This window comes from Meriones unguiculatus, chromosome 3, assembly GCF_030254825.1.
Source record: "Meriones unguiculatus strain TT.TT164.6M chromosome 3, Bangor_MerUng_6.1, whole genome shotgun sequence".
Lineage (NCBI taxonomy): Eukaryota > Metazoa > Chordata > Mammalia > Rodentia > Muridae > Meriones > Meriones unguiculatus.
Genome location: NC_083351.1, coordinates 121,606,208 through 121,628,772, shown reverse-complemented (window position 1 = coordinate 121,628,772; position 22,565 = coordinate 121,606,208). Strand labels below are relative to the sequence as shown.

General features: G+C 44.6%; 1 protein-coding gene across 3 annotated transcripts in view; it reads right to left on the bottom strand.

The window, feature by feature from the left end:
• The window catches only part of Npr3 (natriuretic peptide receptor 3), a 63,133-nt gene extending 61,123 nt beyond the window's left edge, over positions 1 to 2,010 (bottom strand). The window contains exon 1 of one of the 3 annotated variants that reach the window (XM_060380451.1): positions 1,868 to 2,010. Coding sequence is in view for 2 of the 3 variants with exons in the window: in XM_021633737.2 (XP_021489412.1) it covers positions 195 to 915 (721 nt within the window). In the remaining variant the exon portion in view is untranslated. Of the gene's footprint in view, positions 1 to 194; positions 1,730 to 1,867 lie in introns of those variants that run through there. The other 2 variants (XM_021633737.2, XM_021633736.2) reach the window with 2 other exon arrangements.
• Positions 2,011 to 22,565: the final 20,555 nt, after the last annotated feature.

Genomic DNA, 22,565 nt, shown 5'->3' with positions numbered 1-22,565 from the left:
TCCTCAACCGGCACTCCCCCACCCCGGTCAGGCGGCTCACACCTGAACAAGTCTCCCACCCCCACCCCCGACGCCGTGCGCGCCCACCCCGGGTCCTGGGGTTGCAGAAGGCTGAGGCGGTGGGGGTTGGGCAGTGGGGGGAGGGGACACCGAGAACCGCTGGAGCCGAGGCCCCCGGCCGCCTCCCCGCTCACCTCGCTCGCTGCCCTGGATGTAGCGCACTATGTCGTCCAGGTCCAGGTCTTTGGTCTCGTCGAAACTGTAGGCGGACGTGTGCAGGCCCTCCTCCTGGAAAACCTCGTGGACGCCCTCGAGGGTGAAGTAGCAGTTGCGCTCGACCTTGTCGTCGCTGTAGAGGAGGGCGGCGCGGCTCCAGTGGTGGTGGCGGAACACGGCGAGCATCATCTCGCCCATCTTGGCGTAGGCGGGGGCCACGCGCGTGAGGTGCGAGTACTCGCTGTCCTTGTGCTGGAAGCCGGCGGCCAGCGCTCCCGCCGACAGCATGGGCAGGTCCCAGTGCGACGCCAGCCGGGCCACCGGCGCCGCCGCGTACTCGCACACGGGCCCCAGCAGGAGGTCGGGCTTGGCGCCGCGCGCCGCCGCCACGCGGTCCACCAGGCTGAAGAGCGCGCGGTTGCCGCAGGCCGAGTCCTCGTAGGCCACCTGGAAGCGGGTGCCCGGCGGCAGCAGCCTCCTGCCGGTACCGTTGCCCTCCACGCTGCGCAGCGCGTACTCGATGGCCGGCCTCACCCGGGCCAGCGAGAACAGGTACGAGTCGTCCCGGGGCAGCAGCACCAGCACCTCGATGCTCGGCGCCGCCGGCGCCTCTCCCTCCCCGCGCCCCGCGCCGCCCGCCAGCCGCGCCGGGGCCAGCAGCACGCACGCCGAGACAGCCAGCAGCAGCAGGGACCGCATCGCGCCGCCGCCGAGCCCTCGCCCCGGACGCCCGCTCGCCCTCGGCCCCCCGCCCGCCCTGTCCCGGTCCTCCCCACTCTTCTCGCCTCTGTCCCTGCGCCCCGTCGGGCGCGCCAAGAAAACAGAAGACCCCCCCCTTCAGGAACGTGCCAAAAGATAGAGAGGAAGACTCCTCTGCAGTGTCCCTAGGTTTTCAAAAAGCAAAAGAAAAAAAAAGAAAAAGAAAAAAGTTCACCGAATGTAAACCTGTGCGTCTGCAACGTACATATAGCCTTATCATAAATATATATATTCTCCCTTCCTTTGCACATAGGCTATTTGGCTTAGAGGTGGCTTCTTATTTGGGCGTTGCTAAGGTTGCGTTTGAAGGCGTTATTTGTAAAAGAAGAAAAAAAAGTTAGACTTGTCCAAGTGCTTGTAATTGACGGCGCACCTCCTCCGCGTTTGATCCCATTGATTCGCGCGGGTTCCTGGAGCCATAGCCGGTGTTTAAATAGCGTGGCAGCGGCGGGCGCGTTACCACACATGGCGCGCCGAGGCCGGGCTTGTCCCCGCGGCGGGGGGAGGGGCGGGGGCCGGGCCGGGGGAGCCTCTCATTAACATTCTTACATCAGGGCTCCTCCCCGCACCCCTGGCCTACTCGCGCCTGCTGGGTCCCCGAGCCCCATTCCCCGCCGGTGCTCAGCTTTGGCCCAGAGCCGCCGCCGCCCACGTCTACACCCGGGGGAGCCCTCGCGGCGCAGCGCGACTCCGAGGTCCCCGCCTCTCCCTGGCTCCGCTCTCCCCAACCCCCGGCCTTAAAAAAAAAAGGAAAAGTAGGTATATATGTTTGAAAGGAAAGAAAACGCGCGCGCGCACATGCACCAACACACACATCGCGAAAAGGGAGGAGGGGTGCTTCTCCAGACGGGTGGCTTCGGTGCGAACCTCCTTAGATCTCACTCGTTCTCACCTCTTTTCCTGCTCCGGCCAAGTTCTGCCTGGGTGTACACAGTCCTGTCCAGCACCTGACATTTCTGGTCCCCGGAACAAGGTCAGGGAACAAGGAACAAGCTTCCAGTGCAGGAGGAGTCATTTGCAGACCTGGCGTGCCCATCTGGCCTGGGCGGCAGCGGCCCCCGTCCTTCCCCGCCCGGCGTGGACCCCTCCCTCCGGGCTACTGGGACCCGCTGGAGTCCCCGCGGCCGCGGCGTCCCGGGGCTCCAGGGCGCAGACCCTCCGCGGGGGTCCACGGGACCAGGAAAGCGAAACTTGTTGCTTCCAGGGGTTGAGGAATGGTTCCGCTCCGGGAAGTGTCGCGGAGCTTGAAAAGCGCCCGCGAAAGGTTCTGGTTGCTGACTCCGGTGCCTAAAAGGTCCGGACGGCCTCCTCCCCACCACCACCCCCCAAAAAAAGGAAGAGAAAAAAAACTTCCCCAGAGAATCCCTAAGTACCGAAGAGCAGTGTGCCAACCCCGGGCGCTTGTGTCCCGGGATGCCCGAGGTTCTGGGGTGCCCAGGAAGGTCCCGCCTGGGAGACCCAGTCTTCCCACTGGTCCCAGCCAGCACAGCGCTGCAGACGCAGTGGAAGCGCTGGCGGGGACGTCCCCGGCTGGACGCGCAAAGGCGCAGGACCGCGCAGCTGCGCAGGTCCGCGGGGACCTGCACCGTCTTTCCGCGGTCACGCAGCAGAGACCTTTGCGGGTGGGAACAGGCTGCGCTGCGCGGGGCGGTTCTGACACTAGAGTCCCGCAAGTTTTAAAGTTAATTGAAGATGTTTTTGAAACGTTCTCTCCTGCTCTCATTTGGCTGGGCGTCCGCGGGTGCACGACTTCTGTTGGTCTTAAACTTACGCCCTCTTTCGGCAAAAACGCGCAGGCGATTCTCCACCCTCTGCTCTGGGCTCCCCACCCCCCTTAAATAATTACGAGACCCCGAAAGCGTTCTAGCTCCCATCTGAGAATATGAAATGGCAAACTGAGGTGTCCAAGGACCTGGCAGCCCTAGGCATGAGCCCTCCTCGCGGCTAACAGCTATCTCTCCATCGCCTTTCCTAGCAGTGAAAACACAATTTCGGGTAACTTTTCATACCGGCATCAGGACTTCAGAGCCGCTTACCACTCAGTTCTGCACAGTGGTCCCTAAACCTTCGCTGTAGGTAAGAGCTTCTAAACCCTGGGTGAGCTGTTGATCATTTAATTAGAGCTGCTAACCGGTCCTAGTGGAGGCATCTGCATAAGGTTTAATTCTGAAGAGTTAGCCACGCACGTTGGAAGCTGACATTTTAGCGCTCCACAGCAATGAAATCCTTCCTGAACTCTTGAGAGAGCAAACATTTGTTTATAGGCTCGTAGTTATTTCAGAAAAAAAAAAAAAAAGACAACAGCTAAATCCTGGATTCCAAGGGTCTTAGTGGACTTCAGCCGGTTGCCAGGAGACACGAAGGACGGAGGTTTCCTGTTACCGCCCGGTATGCCCTGCGTCTGGGGAACAGCAGCCAACAGCGGTGTGATTCTGCAGTGTGTGGATGGGGTGTGCTCTCTGGGAGAGTCTGGGATTTCAGAGGCACCGGTGCGGAGTGCCTCTCGCATCTCTGGCGCTGCCCAGCCTCGCCCTCGGGTCAACAGCAGGGCAGTGAGATTACGTGATGGCTCGAGCTATAGCCTCCCTGTGGCCTTTGGTAGGAGCGCTCAGCTTCCAGCCTGTTGCTAAAGAGCACAGACAAGAAGAAGCCTTAGGTCAGCCCAGAAACAGGGGAAGGTGGGCCACAGAGTTGCGGCCTGTGCGTCTGTTCAACACTTCCTTGCAGATCGCAAAGCAACAGAAGCTGGGATTTTAAAAGACAGCTCTTCCTACGCAAACAAGCCCGAGACGGACAGTAACGCTGGCCTCTGGGTTTGGGCGTTTGTGCGCGTAAGGAGGGTTTTGTTTACTTCCCATCGGAGTACTTTGGGCAACCAGATGAGGCTGGTGACATATGACTGTCATGTAGTTCTGCCGTCATGGTCGGTAAATAGATCTCTGCTTTGGTAGCTGAAGAACTGTGGCCCAAAAACTGTGTACATTATACATTTAAATACCTCCTTCTCGCCTGAGGACATTTTTTATTGGGAAAGGTCACTTACAATGCTATGTAAAACAGGCGTGGTAACCGAGCTGATTCCCGCTGTAAGTTATATTCTTTGTATCCTACTAGTAGCTGGGCCTGGCGGCACAAGCCTGAAAGCCCAGCTACTTGGGAGGATATCAAGCCCGCCTGGGCTGCGGAGTGAGCCAAGACTAGCCTGGGAGGTTCACACACGCTGACACACATATACACACACACAGCCACACACGCTGACACACACATACTCACATACAACACTGGCCCACCACTCTACATGCTCTCATACTAACATGCACGCACACACGCCATCTTTTGTGGACAATATTTTCAGGCTTTCCAGAAGAGTAAAACTGAAAAATAACCTCTTGATGTATGTAACTTCTGTAACATTTTAATCATAAATCGCAAAGCGAGAAGGAAAAGGGATCATAGAAAGAGCCTCGCATTGAGGTTTTAACTACTGTTCCTTTCAGCTCCACAAAACACTGAAGCCGGGGAGGGGACATGTTTTTCACATTCAGAATTCATTTATCAACTTCAATTGCCAAAGAAGATGGAGGAATAAGATTAGCTAGCTGAAAGCCCAAACACGTTAGTGTTAAATGTGACGTTAAATGTGACTCATGGAGTTTTCATGCATGTAGAAACGTTTTCATCAGTATCTGAGAGCTATTTCATTTCTGGTTCTGTCTAGTAAAGTTTGTTTCCAAGTGTTTTTTGGCTAACACCCAGAAAGACTACCATATGGAGAAGCTACCACGATTCTTTGAAATGTAGTTTAGTGTGTGTGTGTGTGTGTGTGTGTGTGTGTGTGTGTGTGTGTGTGTTTTAATCCTGGGGTATTTTCCCCACAATCCCCCTGCCTCAGAACCATGGCCTGAAACCTGGAATGTGAGAATCCCTGCAGATTTTCAAAGGTCCTTCAGCTTTTTGCCCAGCCAATCCTGAGGTCACACTGAAGAATACACAGTGCAGCCTTAACGGGTAAGAAAATACCTTCTGGACACAGAATTGTTGAAAACACACTTCCCCCTAGAGGCAGAAAAGAAGAAAGGCCATGACACATAATTCAAAAACCTTTCTGTGGTCCAGTGAGTACTGAGATTTTCGTTTCTTAACATACAGTTGATGTTTTAGAGAAAGCTATTCAAGAAGTGAGAGAAAATTCAGTGGACACCAAAAAATTAAATTAAATTTTTGCCTCTGGGTCTTAGCTCTCCTTGGGAGGACTCTATTAATTGGCTCCATTTCTTCTATTATACAAATCTGTGATTTTTTAGCCAATGTTACAGATGATAGTAAGTATGTATTTTTATTTAAATTTATGACTCAATTTAATTAGGAGCTATAGTTAAATGTGGCTTTCAAGGGCTTCTCTTGAAAGAGCAGAGCTCCCCATCCATTACAATACTGTTTTCATTTCTCCGAAGATGTTCTGAGGCATGGTGACAGCAGAAACATTTCTGAAGCCCCTATCGTCCGCCTAAGACTTGGCCTGACACGAAGAATGCAGACAATATAGTGTTGTTAATGTATAGACAGCATGTCCAATGTAGTAAAAACAAGTCTGTGAGCCGGGGAGAAGGCTCAGCATGTAGAAATGCCCCCGCCAAACCTGAGGACCTGAGTTCAAAATGTTCACTCTTCCATCTGAGCCCCACAGGGTCCCTCGGCCTGCGGTCACCCTAAGTCGTATTGCTATTGACAAGAGGTGTCGGTTGGGATTCAGTCTCCAGGGTAGCGAGGCCACTGTGGAAAGACAGCACATGTGGAAACCTCACAAACAGACCTGAAAGCTGTCCGTCGACACATTCAACCTTCCGTTTTCTCATTTGTTTTTTTGTTTGTGTTTGTTTATTGACACAGAATTTCATGTCGCCCAGGCTGGTCTTCAAGTCGTAATGGAGCCAAAAATGACCTTGAATTCTTGATTCTCCTGCTTCTGCATACCAAGATCCGGGATCATATATATGCACCACTAACACACAGCAATTGTCTCACTTTTAAAATGCAGACGTTATTCTGATGTTGCGTAAATAAGATTGAGGGAAAGCAGAAGCTAAAGTCCTGATGTACACGTGGACATGGTGATTCTTGTCATGAATTCATTTTAGTGCCTGGCTTTAAATGTGCTACAGACTATGAATTTGCAAGGAATGAAGAAATTAGTTCAAACTTTAAAATATCTGGCCTAGGTGTGATTTTTTTAAATAACCTACTGCTACAAATGATCTAGTTTATAATGGATGGAACCATTTGACAATATAACTTTGATATTGGCCTTTTCCTTGTAAGTTTAAAAAGCTTTGTTCAATATTTCTTCTGTAGGAGCTAATTTACTGCTCAGCCATGCAGCTGTGGGTAACAGACACAACACTCCTCAGAAGCTAAGACAGAGAACTAGAGAAAACAGGAGTTGATCTAGAAGCAATAAACATAGGGGAGAAAAAAATACAAGACCCTGAATTTTGAGGACGGGTAAGAGTGCAAGAAGCAGACGGCATGAGATGCAAACAAGATTGTGTTGGGAGGAACAGATTTATGTCCTACATCACAGACATTGCCATAAATCATGACACAATGGAGAAGCCTGCTACTGAGCCTGACAGCCTAGCTTCAGTCCCCAGTATGCATATGGTGGAGGAGGAGAAATAGCTTCCACAAGTTGTCCACTGACCTACACATGCCGTGACATTTCCATGCATACTTGCAAATGTGTACACACACATAACGAATGTAATTTAAATTTTTTAATAATCATAATAATGAGAAAAGATTAGAATGTATTGCAATGCATTTTATGTCCAAGCTATAAAAATTTAGGGCATCAAGCTTGATGTTCTTGTTCAATAAAACAGACACCTTTTAAACATTTAAAGGACATAAAAAAATGCCAATGGTTATGGGGTAAATCTCGCATAAACCCACCCCTAGATGAAGACCTATAGACAATTAATGGGTTCTAAAAGAAGGAGACTCAGTCTTCTCCAGGTAACCTAATCTCAAGTGGTCAGCCCTAAACAGATATACATAAAAGCAGCAATAAATAAACACGCTGAGGGAAGTTTGAAGTGTGTGTGTGTGTGTGTGTGATCTCTCTTTGCTAATGAGAAAAAGTTAGCACTCATAGTTTTTTGTTTTGTTTTGTTTTGTTTTAATTTATGCACCATCTTTTATCACGCTCTGACCAGGAATTAGAGGTGATATGGAAAATATCTGTTACTATAATGTGTAATATTGTCAGGTGGTTTTTTTTTTCTTTGAAGCAAGTACAGTCCACTTGGCACTAAAACATGGGATAGCTGATACATGAGACAGAAATAGAATAGAATGCCATGAGGAAAACATCAGGAAAATTCCTGACCTTTGCCCTCTCATATTTTTGGTAATCATGTTGTGACATCGAATTTCGCCCTCAAGTTGGCGGAGAGAATTGCTTCATCCAGTTGTCATGCTTTCTATTCAGTTTAACGTGGATCCTGTGGCTTCCCCACTCTTGACAAGCTTGAAATCTTACATAAAAAAATGACTTTCTGATCAGGAAGTTTCTCATACTCAAGTAAATGTAAATGCACAGATCACCTCAAATTGCAAATAGTTCACAAACCATCCATCCCCAGGAGAATTCTTGGGGCTCTTCTTGAACTTCAGGCACAAACATTTCAATGAACCACACCCTCAATTACCAGCATGTTTGATTACCTTGGTTCAAGGTTCTTGCCGTATTTTGACATCTGCCCTTCATATTCCCTCCCCTTTTAAATATGCTTAATACATACCACAAATATATCAATATTCTTGAGATGGTGCATTTCTTGTGCATGAGTCATTCTAATACGGTGATTATATTGTAATTTTTCTTATTTTCACAGGGAACATGGATACATCTTTACATTAATGTTAAATGTGAAATCTGCATCCCGATGTGCAAATTACATGACATTCTACCATAGGCTACTCCTCCATTCTCCAGTGGTTGACACCTCCATTAATGATGCCTAAGAAGCTGTCCTGATAAAGGCTTTGCTGGTCTCCTCTGGTTGAGTATGGGATTATGGGAAATTTTCTCTGGAACAAAAGGTATTCCACCATCTCCACCACCTTGTGCCAGTTACCCTCTCTCGTCTCCCTCCTACTTCTGCCAATCCCCTTTCCTTTTCCAACTAGTACCCCTTCTGCTTTCAAGTCCTTTGACGACCCTGTGAATTTTACCAGGGTTGCTTACAGACATTCAGTAGAGACTGTTCACTGAAGCGTGGGCACCCAACTAGTGGCCACAGCACTAAAAAAGAAAGGTCTCTTCCTCCCCTGTCTATGGTTAACTGCCTATAGATCCCCAGGGAAGAATGGAGTCTCAAAGCCTCTCCCAACTCTATGACAGGATATTTAAGGGCCTGATCTTGTATGGGTCCTGTAGAGATCATGACAGGCTTGTGAAGTCAAGAATGCAGAGGACACATTATGCCAAAAAGACAGTGTTCTACAACATTCCCCAGCCTTTGGCTCTTTGCGTTATTTTCCCCTTCTGTACCACAATATTTCCTGGCCCTTGAACAGGATGATTTGGATGCCTCGTTTATGGTTGAGTACTCAACAGTCACTTATTCGTAGCATTTTGCCCAGTTATAGGTCTCCGCAATTACTACTGCCCACTTGAAAAGGAAACTTCTCCCGACAACTGTACTCATCTAAGGGATTAACATAATTGTTTAGAAATCAATTTGATGGACACATGATGTCTACTTAACAAAGCAACAGCTGTGGCTTCCTCACTAAGGTCCATGACCTCGTCAGCTTTAAACCAGGTTTACGACATTGGATGTGAACTCCCTCCTGTGGTGGCTTTAGTTCCGGTTGAATGTCAGCATCTGTTTTCTGATGAAGAGACTTTGTGTAAGCACCACCACGTACTAACTTACTGTACTACTGTTGCTCCAATGAAAAGAGAATCTGAATCTGAGTCCTGGGCCTGACCTTTAATTGTTATGAATTAGGCCAGTTTACTCTGTCTGTTCAAAAACTGTGGCCAAAAGAATTCTATATAGTAACTATATAATAACTATATAATAACTGTGTCATTGATTGCTGTAAGTAAAATTACAGAGTTGTTACAAAGGAAAAAAAAAAAAGAATGAGTGACCAAAAACAAAGGCCAACTGTTGAGTACAATGGTCCTGTGTACCCACAGCTATGGGTGCTAGTACTTCCCAAAATTCATAAAAAGTGGTTTAATGTTGTCATCCAACATGTCTACATGCTTTAAATCATCTCCTGATTATTCACAATATATAAAAATGTAAATGCTATGTAAATAGCTTTGTTGTATGTCTAGGACATAATGGCAAGGAAAAAGTATGTAAACATTCATACTTTATTTATTTTGCAATATTTTCCTGTGTATTTTTATCTGTAGTTGGTTGAATTCACAGGTGCAGAAGCAGCAATAGAGAAGCCAGCTGTCTGTATTTCAAACCACAGCTTGTAGTCAGGCATAGAACCAGCCCATAAACTAATCCATACCATAACTTCTCTGATCAATATCCAAGATGTCTCTATTATTTCTTCATGCATAACAAACCACCTCAACATTTAGTGTCTTAAAATAGCAGCAATGTGTAACACCTACTTACAAGTCTTCAGCAGAGAGGTTCTCCTGTCCATTTCTTCCGGTAGCTCCTTTAAGACTGCTAACATGGCTAAAGCCAAAGTCCAAGAGAGCTTCATTTAACAGCCTGGAAGCTAGCTAGGGCTACTATCTGAACTGTTTCAGCTCTCAGCCATGCAGTTTCTCCACCTGGTCACCCCTGGTTTCTATCAGAGTAGTGATACCATCCTAGTAAGGCAACTTACAGTACACAAGTTCTCCTCAAGACTCTGGCATGACACTTGCTGATGTCTCATTGCCCGCAATACACCGCATGGCCGAAAGTAGTTAGGAAGGTGAGCTGGTGGAGAACATATCCATATGCCATGCTAGAGGACAGTTCCACTGTCCCATAAACTGAGTGGCAAGTCCCACTGTAATAGTAAATCTTGATTATTAACTTGGTAGGATTTAGAATCGCCATGGGAATAGGCCTCTGGGTGTGTCTGTAAAGGGTTGTCTATATTATCACTGTAGGGCGATCAACCCTAAATATAGTTGGGATGGGGTCCCAACTGCATGTGAAACAGAGACCTAGCTTAGTAAGTACCAGCGGCCTTTACTCTCTTCTTCCTGACTGTGGACCCTGTGTGACCAGCTGCTGCCCTCTCCTGGAACCATGCTTTTCCTGCTAGGGCGGACTGAACACTCATGGAACATTAAGTCAAAACAAGGCCTACCTCCCTTGAGTTGCTTTTCTTGGTATCTTGTCACAAAAACAAAAAAAAAAAAAAAAGTGATTTATCAACCCACAAAAAGTCACCAGGATTGTGTTATATGAGTATTATGTCAATAACTGAAAACAGCTATGACAATCGCAGGGAAAAAAAAAAAACACATTTGGCTTTCCTATTTTGAGACAACACACAGTATAAGGAGGGAGCCGCCAAGGTAATGGTTTCTAAGGTGAAATAGCTACTGTCAAAAAATTAAAACACAGAAAGGCAATGGGTGTGTTAGTTTGGACCAGTGTTCTAGAGCTGTAAATATTACTGAGCAAGGCTTCTGCAGACATGGTTTGTGGTAGCAGAGATGGCTAGTTGCATTCCCAGTCAACACCCATTCTCCCCTCTCTACTTGTGAAACAGAATCCCACTTTTTCTTTTTTTTAATTAATTAAAAATAATTACATCATTTCCCCCTTTCCTTCCTTTATTCCCGCTCATGTATCTGTTGGGAACAAGCAAAAGAAACTTAGAACACGAGCTACGATTTTGTTTTCAGACGCCATTTAATCATAGGGAGAAAGTAAGCTCAGGGTCCCAGGCCCTAGGGAAGCTGGGGACTTCCCAATAACTGAATAGCTTCTGTTGTAGGGAAACAGTTGTCTGAGTCCAGCCATCTCAGGGACAACTTCTCCATCTTGCTGGCAGGGTCAAACTAAGCTCATGTTCCCAGGCCCAGGAACATACTCCTATCCTGATTGATAGAAATTCTCTTGCATATGTCAAATATAACTGGACAAATATGATTGGACAAAACTACAGTCCACCTTGCTCCCGCTAGCTTTACTGTTTCATCCTTTAAATATGCTGTACAACGTCGCTTCAGAGCTGCAGTTCAGCTCCCAAGTCTGTTCTGTGGCCCTGACTGATCATAGTAGCTTGATTACAACAAATTATTGTCATCTCCATTGACCTAGTGTTTGAGTTAGGTTGGATTTAAGTGAACCCCACAACAGTACCCTTCTTCTGACACCCCTCATCCCCCATTACTCCCTCTCAAATTCACAGCTTCTTTTTCTTTGATTATTATTGCCATGTGAGCACATAAGCACATAAGTACAACCTGCTGAGTCTCTTTAGTATTGCTTGTGTCCATATGATTTCAGGGCTCACCACTTGATGTTAAATAACCAACTAGGAGCAGGGTGCAGTGGTACATGCCTATAATCCTAGAACTCTGGGAGGCAGAGGCAGGCAGATCTCTGTGAGTTCAAGGCCAGCTTAATCTACAAAATGAGTTCAAGACAACCAAGACTACACAGAGAAACCTGCTTCAAAAAATAAAATTAACAATAAAATAGGGTGCCCATCCTTGGCAAAGACTAATTTTCCCTATCTTGGCAGTCATTAGTTGCTTATAGTTCTTTGTCTACAGGTATAGCACCATGAGATTTTTCACCTTCATATTAGCATGTCTCTTGGTAACATCACTGTTCAAGTCTTGTTTAGGCACCAATATTGTTGTTATATCAACAATATGTGTAGCTTCCTTGTCATTTCTAGAAGACAGTCTCACTTTTTCAGCACAGCAATACACTCTACCTACAACAACACTGGCAGGCAACCCTTGAAACTAAGTGAATGCTGTTGAGGAAAAGTCTACAGTCACTAAGGCCCTTTGGCCCTTTCTCTTCTTCATTCCTGTAATGTATGTGTGACAGTTGGAACTCAACGAGCAGCCATATTATATTCTGAAGTGACCTTGAGGGGTTTGCCCTGTGATAGCTTAAAGTTATGGTTTAAGTTTAAAGTACTGTGCTTAAGAGATCAATAAAATAAAAATGTCTCTAAAGAAAGAAAAGAAAAGAGAAGAGAAGAGAAGAGAAGAGAAAAGAGAAGAGAAGAGAAGAGAAGAGAAGAGAAGAGAAGAGAAAAGAAAAGAAAAGAAAAGAAAAGAAAAGAAAAGAAAAGAAAAGAAAAGAAAAGAAAAGAAAAGAAAAGAAAAGAAAAAAGAAAAGAAAAGAAAAGAAAAGTCTTTAACCTATAATCTCCACTTGCCCAAGGACAGAGAACTTCCTGGAATCCTGGGGGCTGTTATAGATATAAGACACCAAGTCAAGTGTTTCCAATTCTGTAAACAAGTTTGGTTGCCCCAACTTTACAGGCTGTGCTTCTTCCAACATAGGCAGGAGGTATCTAGGTAGGAAGTATGACAGGATGTATGTTTGCCTTTGATTGGGCAAAAGGGGGAAGTGCGCAGCCTTGTGAGTCTTGCCTTTCTATGTCCCTTACCGATGTAATTCAGCACCATACTCTAAGAGTTTCAGGTAAGGACCCAACCAGTATCAATGGACCTAGACATTATTTAATAACGTTTGCTTCAAATTTAGCTCAAAAATTGTGGTAGTTGTCTTATTCTAACCCAGTGGGATTTTAGCCCCTTGGTTAGGGGTCACATAGAAGAAAGACCAGTGTTTGGACCCCCTATTGGTTGATCTATAGTCTTTTTTTTTTACAAGGATGAATAAATTCATAGCTTTTTATACTCTTCTTTGAGTTGGAAGCCAACACATCTGAACCTAATCCTGACTAATGCATGAAGATAGGATGTTACTTGTATTATATAAATTGGGTTGCTTGCGGCTTCTCGAAACTTGGTGTTTGTTTTTTTTTTTTTTGTACTTTCTTGTTACATAGAAATGTCTTTTGAAATTCTGCAATTGTTTCATTGTACCCAGGGAGTGCAAGGGGAGAGGACTTTGCCTATACAAAGAGCAGGCTTGACCAGGGGTCGGTGTAGTGGTGGGGACAGTGTGGTAATAACAAAATGAGAAGATACATGAGGGAACATAATTAAGACAACAAAGGAGACTCTTTTTTTCATTTGAATGCATTGTAGGACAAACACTGGACATCTGAATTAGTAGAAGTAAATGCTCTTTACAGACCCTAGGGAGTAATCAGATAAGCCTGAGCCGTTCTTCAAAAGATGGACAAAGCTTGAAATGAGAAAGCACAGAAACTAGGGAACAAAACCTATTCCAAATATGGTTTTTAACATTACGTTGAACTTTGTATCAGTGTGGTACATTAGTTGGACACTGAGGAATGGAACTCATTAGGAGAAAAGGTTTATGTTGGAAAATCATGAGAAGTTGGTTTGTGTAGAAGAACAAAGAGAAAACAGAGAAAGCATTCAGGAAATTTTAGAGCTTGAGTCTTCCTGGAACCACAGAGCAGAGCCTGACAATCCCTGAGTGAAAAGATAGCATGATGAAAATAATGGTTTCAGACATCAGACTGACGTTAGTGAGTCTGTAGCTGAAGGAGCCTAACAATAAGGAAAATATGCTTTTTAAAATATTCAAAATATGAAGTGAAATAGTATATTCCTAGATGGACTAAGGTAATGGCAATGGCTGTGAGGAATAAGAGAGGAACACTAATAAAAGAAGTCACCAGGACGGGATGGCTCAGAAAAGGAGAACTGGCATCAGTGGCTTCAAACTACAAAGTAATTCTAATTCTGCTGTGACTACTTAAACACACACACAAGCTTAAGTAGTCGATTTCTTTTTCAAGATTATAGGCTTTTCAGCCAACTGGATCCTCAGATAAATAAGCATAATGTTTTTTTCTAACCCTCACATCCCTTAAAGACAACAAAAAGAGTGACAGTAGGGCAGGCCTCCTATAGGTCAAATGCCCAGTACTCTGCACGTGCTCAGGATGTTCAGTGGCATTCGGCCTTGTTTCTGAGGGTGTTAGCAAGGTTTTTATTCAAGAGTTCCTAAGTAATTCACACAGTCCTGGTCAAAAGGATGCAAGGGTGGCAACCTGAAATATCAAGGGGGGGTACCATCGGCTTGGAATGTGATTGGTATAAGTCAATGGTTTAAATGAACAAATTTATTATTAATAAACTATTTTATTATCTTCAGATGCTTCCAGAGAAGCTACAAGAATATTGCTGCGTGCTCTTATAGTGTCTACACCATTCCTCCTACTCTTACATAGGTTTGGCATTTATTGCAAAAAAAAAAAAAAATGAATTTATATATGTATATCATTCACTGAAGAACAAATCTGTATCTTACCATTACTAATCACAGTCCATACCTTATTTATATTTCCTTATTTTCTACCTTAGGCTTTTTTTTCAGTTCCAAGAACCCATTCAAGTTGCCGTACTGCAAACCCTGCCTGCTGAGACTTCCCTTAGCAATTCTTATGTCCTTGTTTTGATGGCCACGACAGTTTTGAGACATACTGATCAAGTATTTTGTAGACTGTTCCTCCAAGTCAGGTTTTCTGATGTTCTGGTGACTGTTACAGGAGTTGTGGGTTTACATGAAGAAATCCCCAAAGGTGCTTTCAGGGGTACGTTCAACTGACGTGACTAACCTTAATGACCTGCCAAGGCTGTTGGCCAGGTCTCCCTCCAACAAACTTAACCTTTTCTCTTCATCGTAGAAATTTAGCAAATGCAATAAGTCCCTCATCAGCTGATTGAAGTTCACCAAAAAAGGTAGCAACCATGACTAAGTGGGCCTAACTAAGAAAGAAGAGGTAGAAACTTTATGTATAATTCACAAAACTACAGCCTGCACTGTCAGAGAGAAAATATCTGCTTTAGTGAGGGTTGAACTGGGTGATCTTAAATTACCTTCTCTCCTGGTTGGTGTTGTGTTGTGTTGTGGTTTTGACAACTTGACACAGCTAGAGTTATCCGGAAAGAAGAACCTCAACTGGAGAAACGGCTGCATAAGATTGCCTGTTTGCAAATCTGTGGGACATTTTCTTGATTATGGTAAAGCCCCACTGCTAAGGGGCCAGAACACTATAGATGGTGCCACTCCTAGGCAGGTAGTCCTATGTTATATAAGAGAGCAGACTGAAACCCTAATGCCTACCATGGCCCTGCAGTGGGTGCCACTACAATGAACAAATATATGATGGAAAGACGGGAAAGATGGAGTACACGGTGGAGAGAAGGGAAAGCAAAGCCGAGTGATTCATGCACTGTAGAGAAAAGTAGAAATGGAGACAAGACAGAGGTGAGGAGCAGATGGATATGAGGAGCCTGTGCAACCACCTGAGGTCATGGTTATGTCCAGGAGCATACTGCCGCCAAGGGCTAGACTTGGTTTATCGTCTTACTGCAGCCAGGATCTGTGCTGATGTCTCTGGCCCATGTTGCTACCAAAGGCCTTTCATATACCCCTGGTCTGGACTGATACCTAAGGCCATATTGATGTCTGAGCACTATGCTGAGCTGACCCACACCTTTTCTGGCCACCACACTCAGAACTGTCCTCACACCTCACTTGGCAGCACAGGGTGTGGTAGAGCTGGCCCCATGGCATGAGTACAGGAGAGCTGTCCCTGCCCCTCACCAGGGCAGCATGAGAAAGTGGCCCCCAATAGTGTTGTGCAACAGAGTTGGCCCCTCCACTCCACTGAGCAGAGGGAGAACTAGCACCAGTAGTGTGGGTATGGAAGAGCTGGCCCTCATGGCCTAGGCATGGGGCGGGTGGCCCCTCACCTGGGCAGTCTAGAAGAGTCTGCTCTGTTGGTGAGGACACAGGAGAGCTGGCAGGCTGACCAACCAGCTACCACCCAGCCTGGATCCTTGGCTGTGAGCTGGTCCACCCAACATCTACCCTATGTATGAGCTGTGAAGGGGCCAGTCCTGCAGTTCCAAAGGTTCAGGATCTCCATGACTCAGAGAAACTGTAGACTATCCAGAAGGAGTCCTGGTGAGGATGCAATATTGATGGTATGACAGAAGTCAGAGGCCTCAAAACAGACAAATAACCCCATTGCAATGAACATTTGCAAGTAAGTTGCTTGGATGAAAGGGTATGTACTGCATGACACACCATGACACACAGCTGATCTGGCAAGATGGAAACGGGGAGAATGGGTAGGGGCTGCCATTTCTTAGAGTTGGTGGATATGAGGGAAAGAGACTACTAATCAGATCTATGCTAAAGAATCCTTCCTCAGACCCAAAAACTCTGAATTGAGGCTATGGGATGGGAGGAGGGGAAACATGGAAACCCTGGTTTGAGGTATTTGTGCCCATCCCCCACAATAGGTCCTAAGTTTCCATTTCTTTGAGTTGGCTCTGCAGGGAGGTCCAGACCATCCTGATGGCAGAGAGAGAAGCCATCCCAGAAAAAAGAAAAAGAAAATGTTTTCCTAGAATCCCCCTTAGATCTCTAAGGACTCCACCATTCAGTCATCATTCACTCTGTCTCTACAGCAGCCTGAGGTGCTACAGTTTCCTAGAGGAATGTGCAGATGAACCCCCCCACCCCCGTTCTTTCCCAAGGTCTCCACCCATCCTCCTCCTAAAGAGAAACCTGAGCTTAGAATTTGTAGATCCTAAAGTCAAGTTTCTCACCTTTATCTAAAATGGAAAGCAAAGTTATGGTATTCCCCCCCATTCTACTCCTGCCAGTGTCCGGGACTCACAGCCACGGCTACTGCAGTTCCTGGCTGGGTCTTCTTGGGTGCTGGATAGAATTTACAAACTGGAATCCATAAAAGTTAATACATGTGTCTTCTTTCCTACCTTTCCCTCTTGAAGATCAATTTTGCTCCATGCTGGTCATGCATTGCTGCAGAAAATGGAAACACCATGGGGATTTCAAACAGAATAGACTTCTTTTTTTTTATGCTTTTATAAAGAAACCTATGTTTTTATTACAGATATAATCACCCTCTCAAATGTCTTATGTATGACAAAATGAACATTTGTGATGATTTTATAAAAATATTTCAAAAGAATCATTTTAGAATTCATATTTCTTGTCTATAACCATAGCACCCTGAATGTGCCTGATCTTGTCTGATCACATTTCTTTTTTTAATTTTTATTTTATTTTTATTAATTACAGTTTATTCACTTTGTATCCCAGCTGTAGTCCCTCCCTTATTCCCTCCCAATCCCATCCTCCCTCCCTCTTCTTCTCCTATGCCCAATGATAGGAGAGGTCCTCCTCCCCTTCCATCTGACCTTCCTCTATCAGATCTCATTAGGACAGGCTTCTTTGTCTTCCTCTGTAGACTGGTAAGGCTGCTTCCCCCACAGGTGGAGGTGACCAAGGAGATGGTCCCTGTTCCTATTATTGGGGAACCCTCTTGGACACTAAGCTGTCATCGGCTACATCTGTGCAGGGGTTCTAGGTTATCTCTATGAATGGTCCTTGGTTGGAGTATCGGTCTCAGAAAAGACCCCTGTGCCCAGAATTTTTGGTTCTGTTGCTCTCCTTGTGGAGCTCCTGTCCTCTCCAGATCTTACTATCTCCCACTTCTTTCATAAGATTTCCTGCACTCTGCCCAAAGTTTGGCTATGAATCTCAGTATATGTTTTGATACCCTGCAGGGTAGTCTTTCAGAGGCCCTCTGTGATAGGCTCCTGACCTGTTCCGTGTTTTCTCCCTTTTCCAATGTCCGTCTCATTTGACTTTCTGAATGAAGATTGAGCATCTTACCCAGGATCCTCCTTGCTTAGCTTCTTTAGGTGTACAGATTTTAGTATGATTATCCTATATTGTATGTCTAATATCCACTTATAAGTGAGTATACCCTGTGTGTCTTTCTGTTTCTGGGATACTTCACTCAGGATGATCTTTTCTAGATAGAATAGACTTCTATAAGAAAGATATATGTACTCTTACAACTATTAGAAATTACGTTGTGTTTGATTTTGAGTTTCCTCTACATCCTACCCAGCATTTTTTTCACTTCTTAAAGCCACCTGTACATTCTCTTCTTCTGCCAATATTCTGTTGCTTGGAGCTCATGGATTGAGACCTTGCTTCTCATCAGGCCAGGAACTTTTCACATTAGCAAGTTAGAGTAAGTGAAGAGAGAAGCCAGATTTCTAAATTGATGCTGTCCCAGCCCCTGCAAAACAGATTAGATCTTAGTTGTGTTTTCCAACCTGCACTACATTTATCTAACTTAGAATTGGTGTGCACACTTTAAAGAAGTGTAACGTATAAGTGATTGCATTGCTTAAGAGAACTTACTACTGCTCCAACTTAAAATAATAATAATAATAATAGTAATAATAATAATAATACTGGAGGAACTAGAGAGACAGCTCAGCTTTTGGCTGTAAGTTCACACCACCCACCCAAGCTACACATTTTACAATTTACACCCATACTCACGTCTACACCTATATGTATATATAAATATAAAAGCTAAAAGCCATATATAAAGTCTGGATCACCTTGCTCACTGTAATAATTTCCAGATTCATCCTTCTTCCTAAAATGATCATGTTTTCTTTACTCATGGATAAATTCTATTGTGTAAATGTGTCACGTTTTTACTATCCAGTCATCCACTGACGGACACCCAGGCTGGTTCCATTTCCTTGTTACTGTGAACAGAGCAGCCATAAGCATGCATACGCCATCTGGCTGTTTTCTGCTGATGCCAGCAAAATGATTCTCACATCTTTTATCCTGTGCTTAACAAAGTGTCTGCGAATAAAGCTTCAAGGGAAGAAAAATGCTGTGTTCTTTCTCAATATGATACTTCTCTCTTTCTTTCTTTTTCTGTAAGCCAGTACTACTTAAGTCAATTTCTCTGCCTTTGTAAATCACACCATGATTTGTTTTCTCCATTTGCAGAATAGTTCACCTTGCAGTTTTTTGAATCTTGTTTTTTACTCAGTTTCCTTTATTGTACTTATACAACAGCCATTACATTTTCTTGAGGGCCCCTAATCATGCAAAATTATCAGAACCTAGAGCTGAGATCCAAGAAACTAATTTGCATTTTCAGATTGCCTGGTACTTCGAGGTACCGGGCCTTGTACATGCTAGGTAAGCACTGTACCACTGAGCTATACTTCCAGCCCCTATAGCTTCTTAGAGATTCCCTTATGAAGTAGAAGGCCCTGTGACACTTTCTTTATCCAGAATCATTTAATTTTTATGATTGCTTTCTGATATAAGCATTATTATCAACCCCAATTCAGAAATGCTATAAATGAACATTTCAATACCTGAATAATTTATATGTAGCCACCCGTAGCCACCCGGGCAGTATGTAGCAGGGATGGGCTATGGATCTTGTTCATCTAAAACCCAATTACCTAAGAAAATAATTCTTGGGGTTGAGCGGTGGGGGTTCAATTTGGCCAAAACTAAAGTAGAACTCAGCCACATCAACTGTCACTCCCACACTGGAAAAAACTCAGCCTCTGCCTGCCTGAAAGACAGTAGACTCCCTCACTCCATCACTACACAGAGGATTGTCTGTGTCGAAGGATATTTGATCACACTGTGAACCCTGAGACTGTGTACTAGAAAACTTGTTTCTAGTTGTGATATGGCTCAGCCCTAGGACACACCTTTAATCCAAGAACTTTCTGCTTGAGTATTATAAACAGGATTAGAAAAAGTCAACCTTAGGTCAAGAGACAGAGCAAGCAATCAGTTAACAGAAGTGAACACAGGGGGAAAAGTGTAGAAAGTTAAGAGGAGGCCTGAAGGATGGCTAGAGAAGCACTCAGGAAGTACTCTCTCTCCCTCTAGAGGAGAGACATTCAGTTTGAAGGTTGTTTTTTTTTTTTTTTTGAAACAAAATTGGGTGTTTTATTATCTATTGTTGCCTTTAAAAAAAATCAGCCTAATACTCTGTAGTTTATACTTTGTAGTTTTAAACAATTAGCAGTTCATCCGGGGGTTTGACTGGTAGACTTCCAGGATGGCTCCGTCAGGGGATTGCTGGCTGGTGGCTCTGCCAAAACTGTCCGTGTGCTCTGGCTGTGACCTGTCCGTATAGCTTGATATTCTCACAGCATGACGGCAGAGCCCTAACCTCCACCCAGATTATCACTTCCTCCACTTTCTTTTTTTTTCTGTATCTCTTTTTTTTTAATTTTTCATCAATTACACTTTATTCATTCTGCATCCCCCCATAAGCTCCTCCCTCCTCCCCTTCCAATCCCACCCTCCCTCCTCCCTCTGCATGCATGCCACTCCCCAAGTCCACTGATAGGGGAGATTCTCCTCTCCTTTCTGATCTTAGTCTATCAGTTCACATCAAAAGTGGCTGCATTGTCCTCTACTATGGCCTGGTAAGGCTGCTCCCCCCCAGGGGGAGGTGATCAAAGAGCAGGCCAATCAGATTATGTCAGAGGCAGTCCCTCTTCACATTACTATGTAACCCAATTGGACTCTGAACTGCCATGGGCTACATCTGTGCAGGGGTTCTGGGTTATCTCTATGAATAGTCCTTGGTTGGAGTATGAGTCTCTGGGAAGTTCCCTGTGTTCAAATTTTCTGGTTCTGTTGCTCTCCTTGTGGAGACCCTGTCCTCTCCAGCTCTTACTATTTCCCAGTTCTTACATAAAATTTCCTTCACTCTGCCCAACAGTTGCCCATCAGGCTCAGCATCTGCTTTGATAGTCTGCAGGGCAGAGGCTTTCAGAGGCCCTCTGTGGTAGGTTCCTAGGTTGTTTCCTGTTTTCTTCTTCTTCTGATGTCCCTCCTCTTTGCCTTTCCGGATGGGGATTGGACATTTTAGTTAGGGTCCTCTCTCTTGCTTAGTTTCTTTAGATGCACAAGTTTTAGTGGGTTTGTCCTATGTTGTATGTCTATATGAGTGAGTGTATATCATGTGTGTCTTTTTGCTTCTGGGACAACTCACTCAGGATGATCCTTTCCAGATCCCACCATTTACCTGCAAATTTCATGATTTCCTTATTTTTCATTGCTGAGTAATATTCCATTGTGTAGATGTACCACAATTTCTGCATCCATTCTTCAGTTGAGGGGCATCTGGGTTGTTTCCAGCTTCTGGCTATTACAAATAAAGCTGCTACAAACATGGTTGAGCAAATGTCCTTTTTGTGTACTTGAGCCTCTTTTGGATATATGCCCAGGAGTGGTATGGCTGGATCTTGAGGAAGCGCTATTCCTAGTTGTCTGAGAAAGCGCCAGATTGATTTCCAGAGTGGTTGTACAAGTTTACATTCCCACCAGCAGTGGAGAAGGGTTCCCCTTTCTCCACAACCTCTCCAGCATGTGTTGTCACTTGAGTTTTTGATCTTGGCCATTCTCATGGGTGTAAGGTGAAATCTCAGGGTTGTTTTGATTTGCATTTCCCTAATGGCTAGTGAGGTTGAGCATTTCTTTAAGTGCTTCTCTGCCATTCAATATTCCTCTACAGAGAATTCTCTGTTTAGCTCTGTTCCCCATTTTTTAAGTGGATTACTTGGTTTGCTGCTTTTCAGCTTCTTTAGTTCTTTATATATACTGGATATGAGTCCTCTGTCAGATAAAGGGTTGGTGAAGATTCTTTCCCAATCTGTAGGTGGTCGCTTTGTTTTGATGACGGTGTCCTTTGCTTTGCAAAAGCTCTTCAGTTTCATGAGGTCCCATTTATTGATTGTTGCTCTTAGAGCCTGTGCTGTTGGTGTTCTGTTCAGGAAGGTTTCTCCTGTACCAATGAGTTCTAGGGTATTTCCCACTTTTTTTTCAAGCCGATTTAATGTGTCTGGTTTTATGTTGAGGTCTTTGATCCACTTGGACTTCAGTTTTGTGCAGGGTGATAAGTATGGATCTATTTTCATTTTTCTACATGTAGACATCCAGTTGGACCAGCACCATTTGTTGAAGATGCTATCTTTTTTCCATTGAATGGTTTTGGCGTCTTTGTCAAAGATCAGGTGTCCATAAGTGTGTGGGTTTATTTCTGGGTCCTCTGTTCGGTTCCATTGATCCACCATTCTGTTTTTATGCCAGTACCATGCAGTTTTTAAAACTGTTGCTCTATAGTACAGCTTAAGATCAGGGATGGAGATACCTCCAGAAGATCTTTTATTGTAGAGGATTGTTTTAGCAATTCTGGGTTTCTTGTTATTCCATATGAAGTTGAGAATTTTTCTTTCCAGGTCTGTAAAGAAATGTGTTGGTAATTTGATGGGCATTGCATTGAATCTGTAGATTGCTTTTGGTAAGATGGCCATTTTTACTATGTTAATCTTTCCAAGCCATGAGCATGAAAGATCTTTCCATCTTCTCATATCTTCTTCTAATTCTTTCTTCAGAGATTTGAAATTTTTTTCATACAAGTCTTTGACTTCCTTGGTTAGGGATACTTCGAGGTACCTTATGTCATTTGTGGCTATTGTGAAGGGTGTTGTTTCCCTAATTTCTTTCTCAGCCCTTTTGTCTTTTGTATACAGGAGGGCTACTGATTATTTTGAGTTAATTTTGTATCTG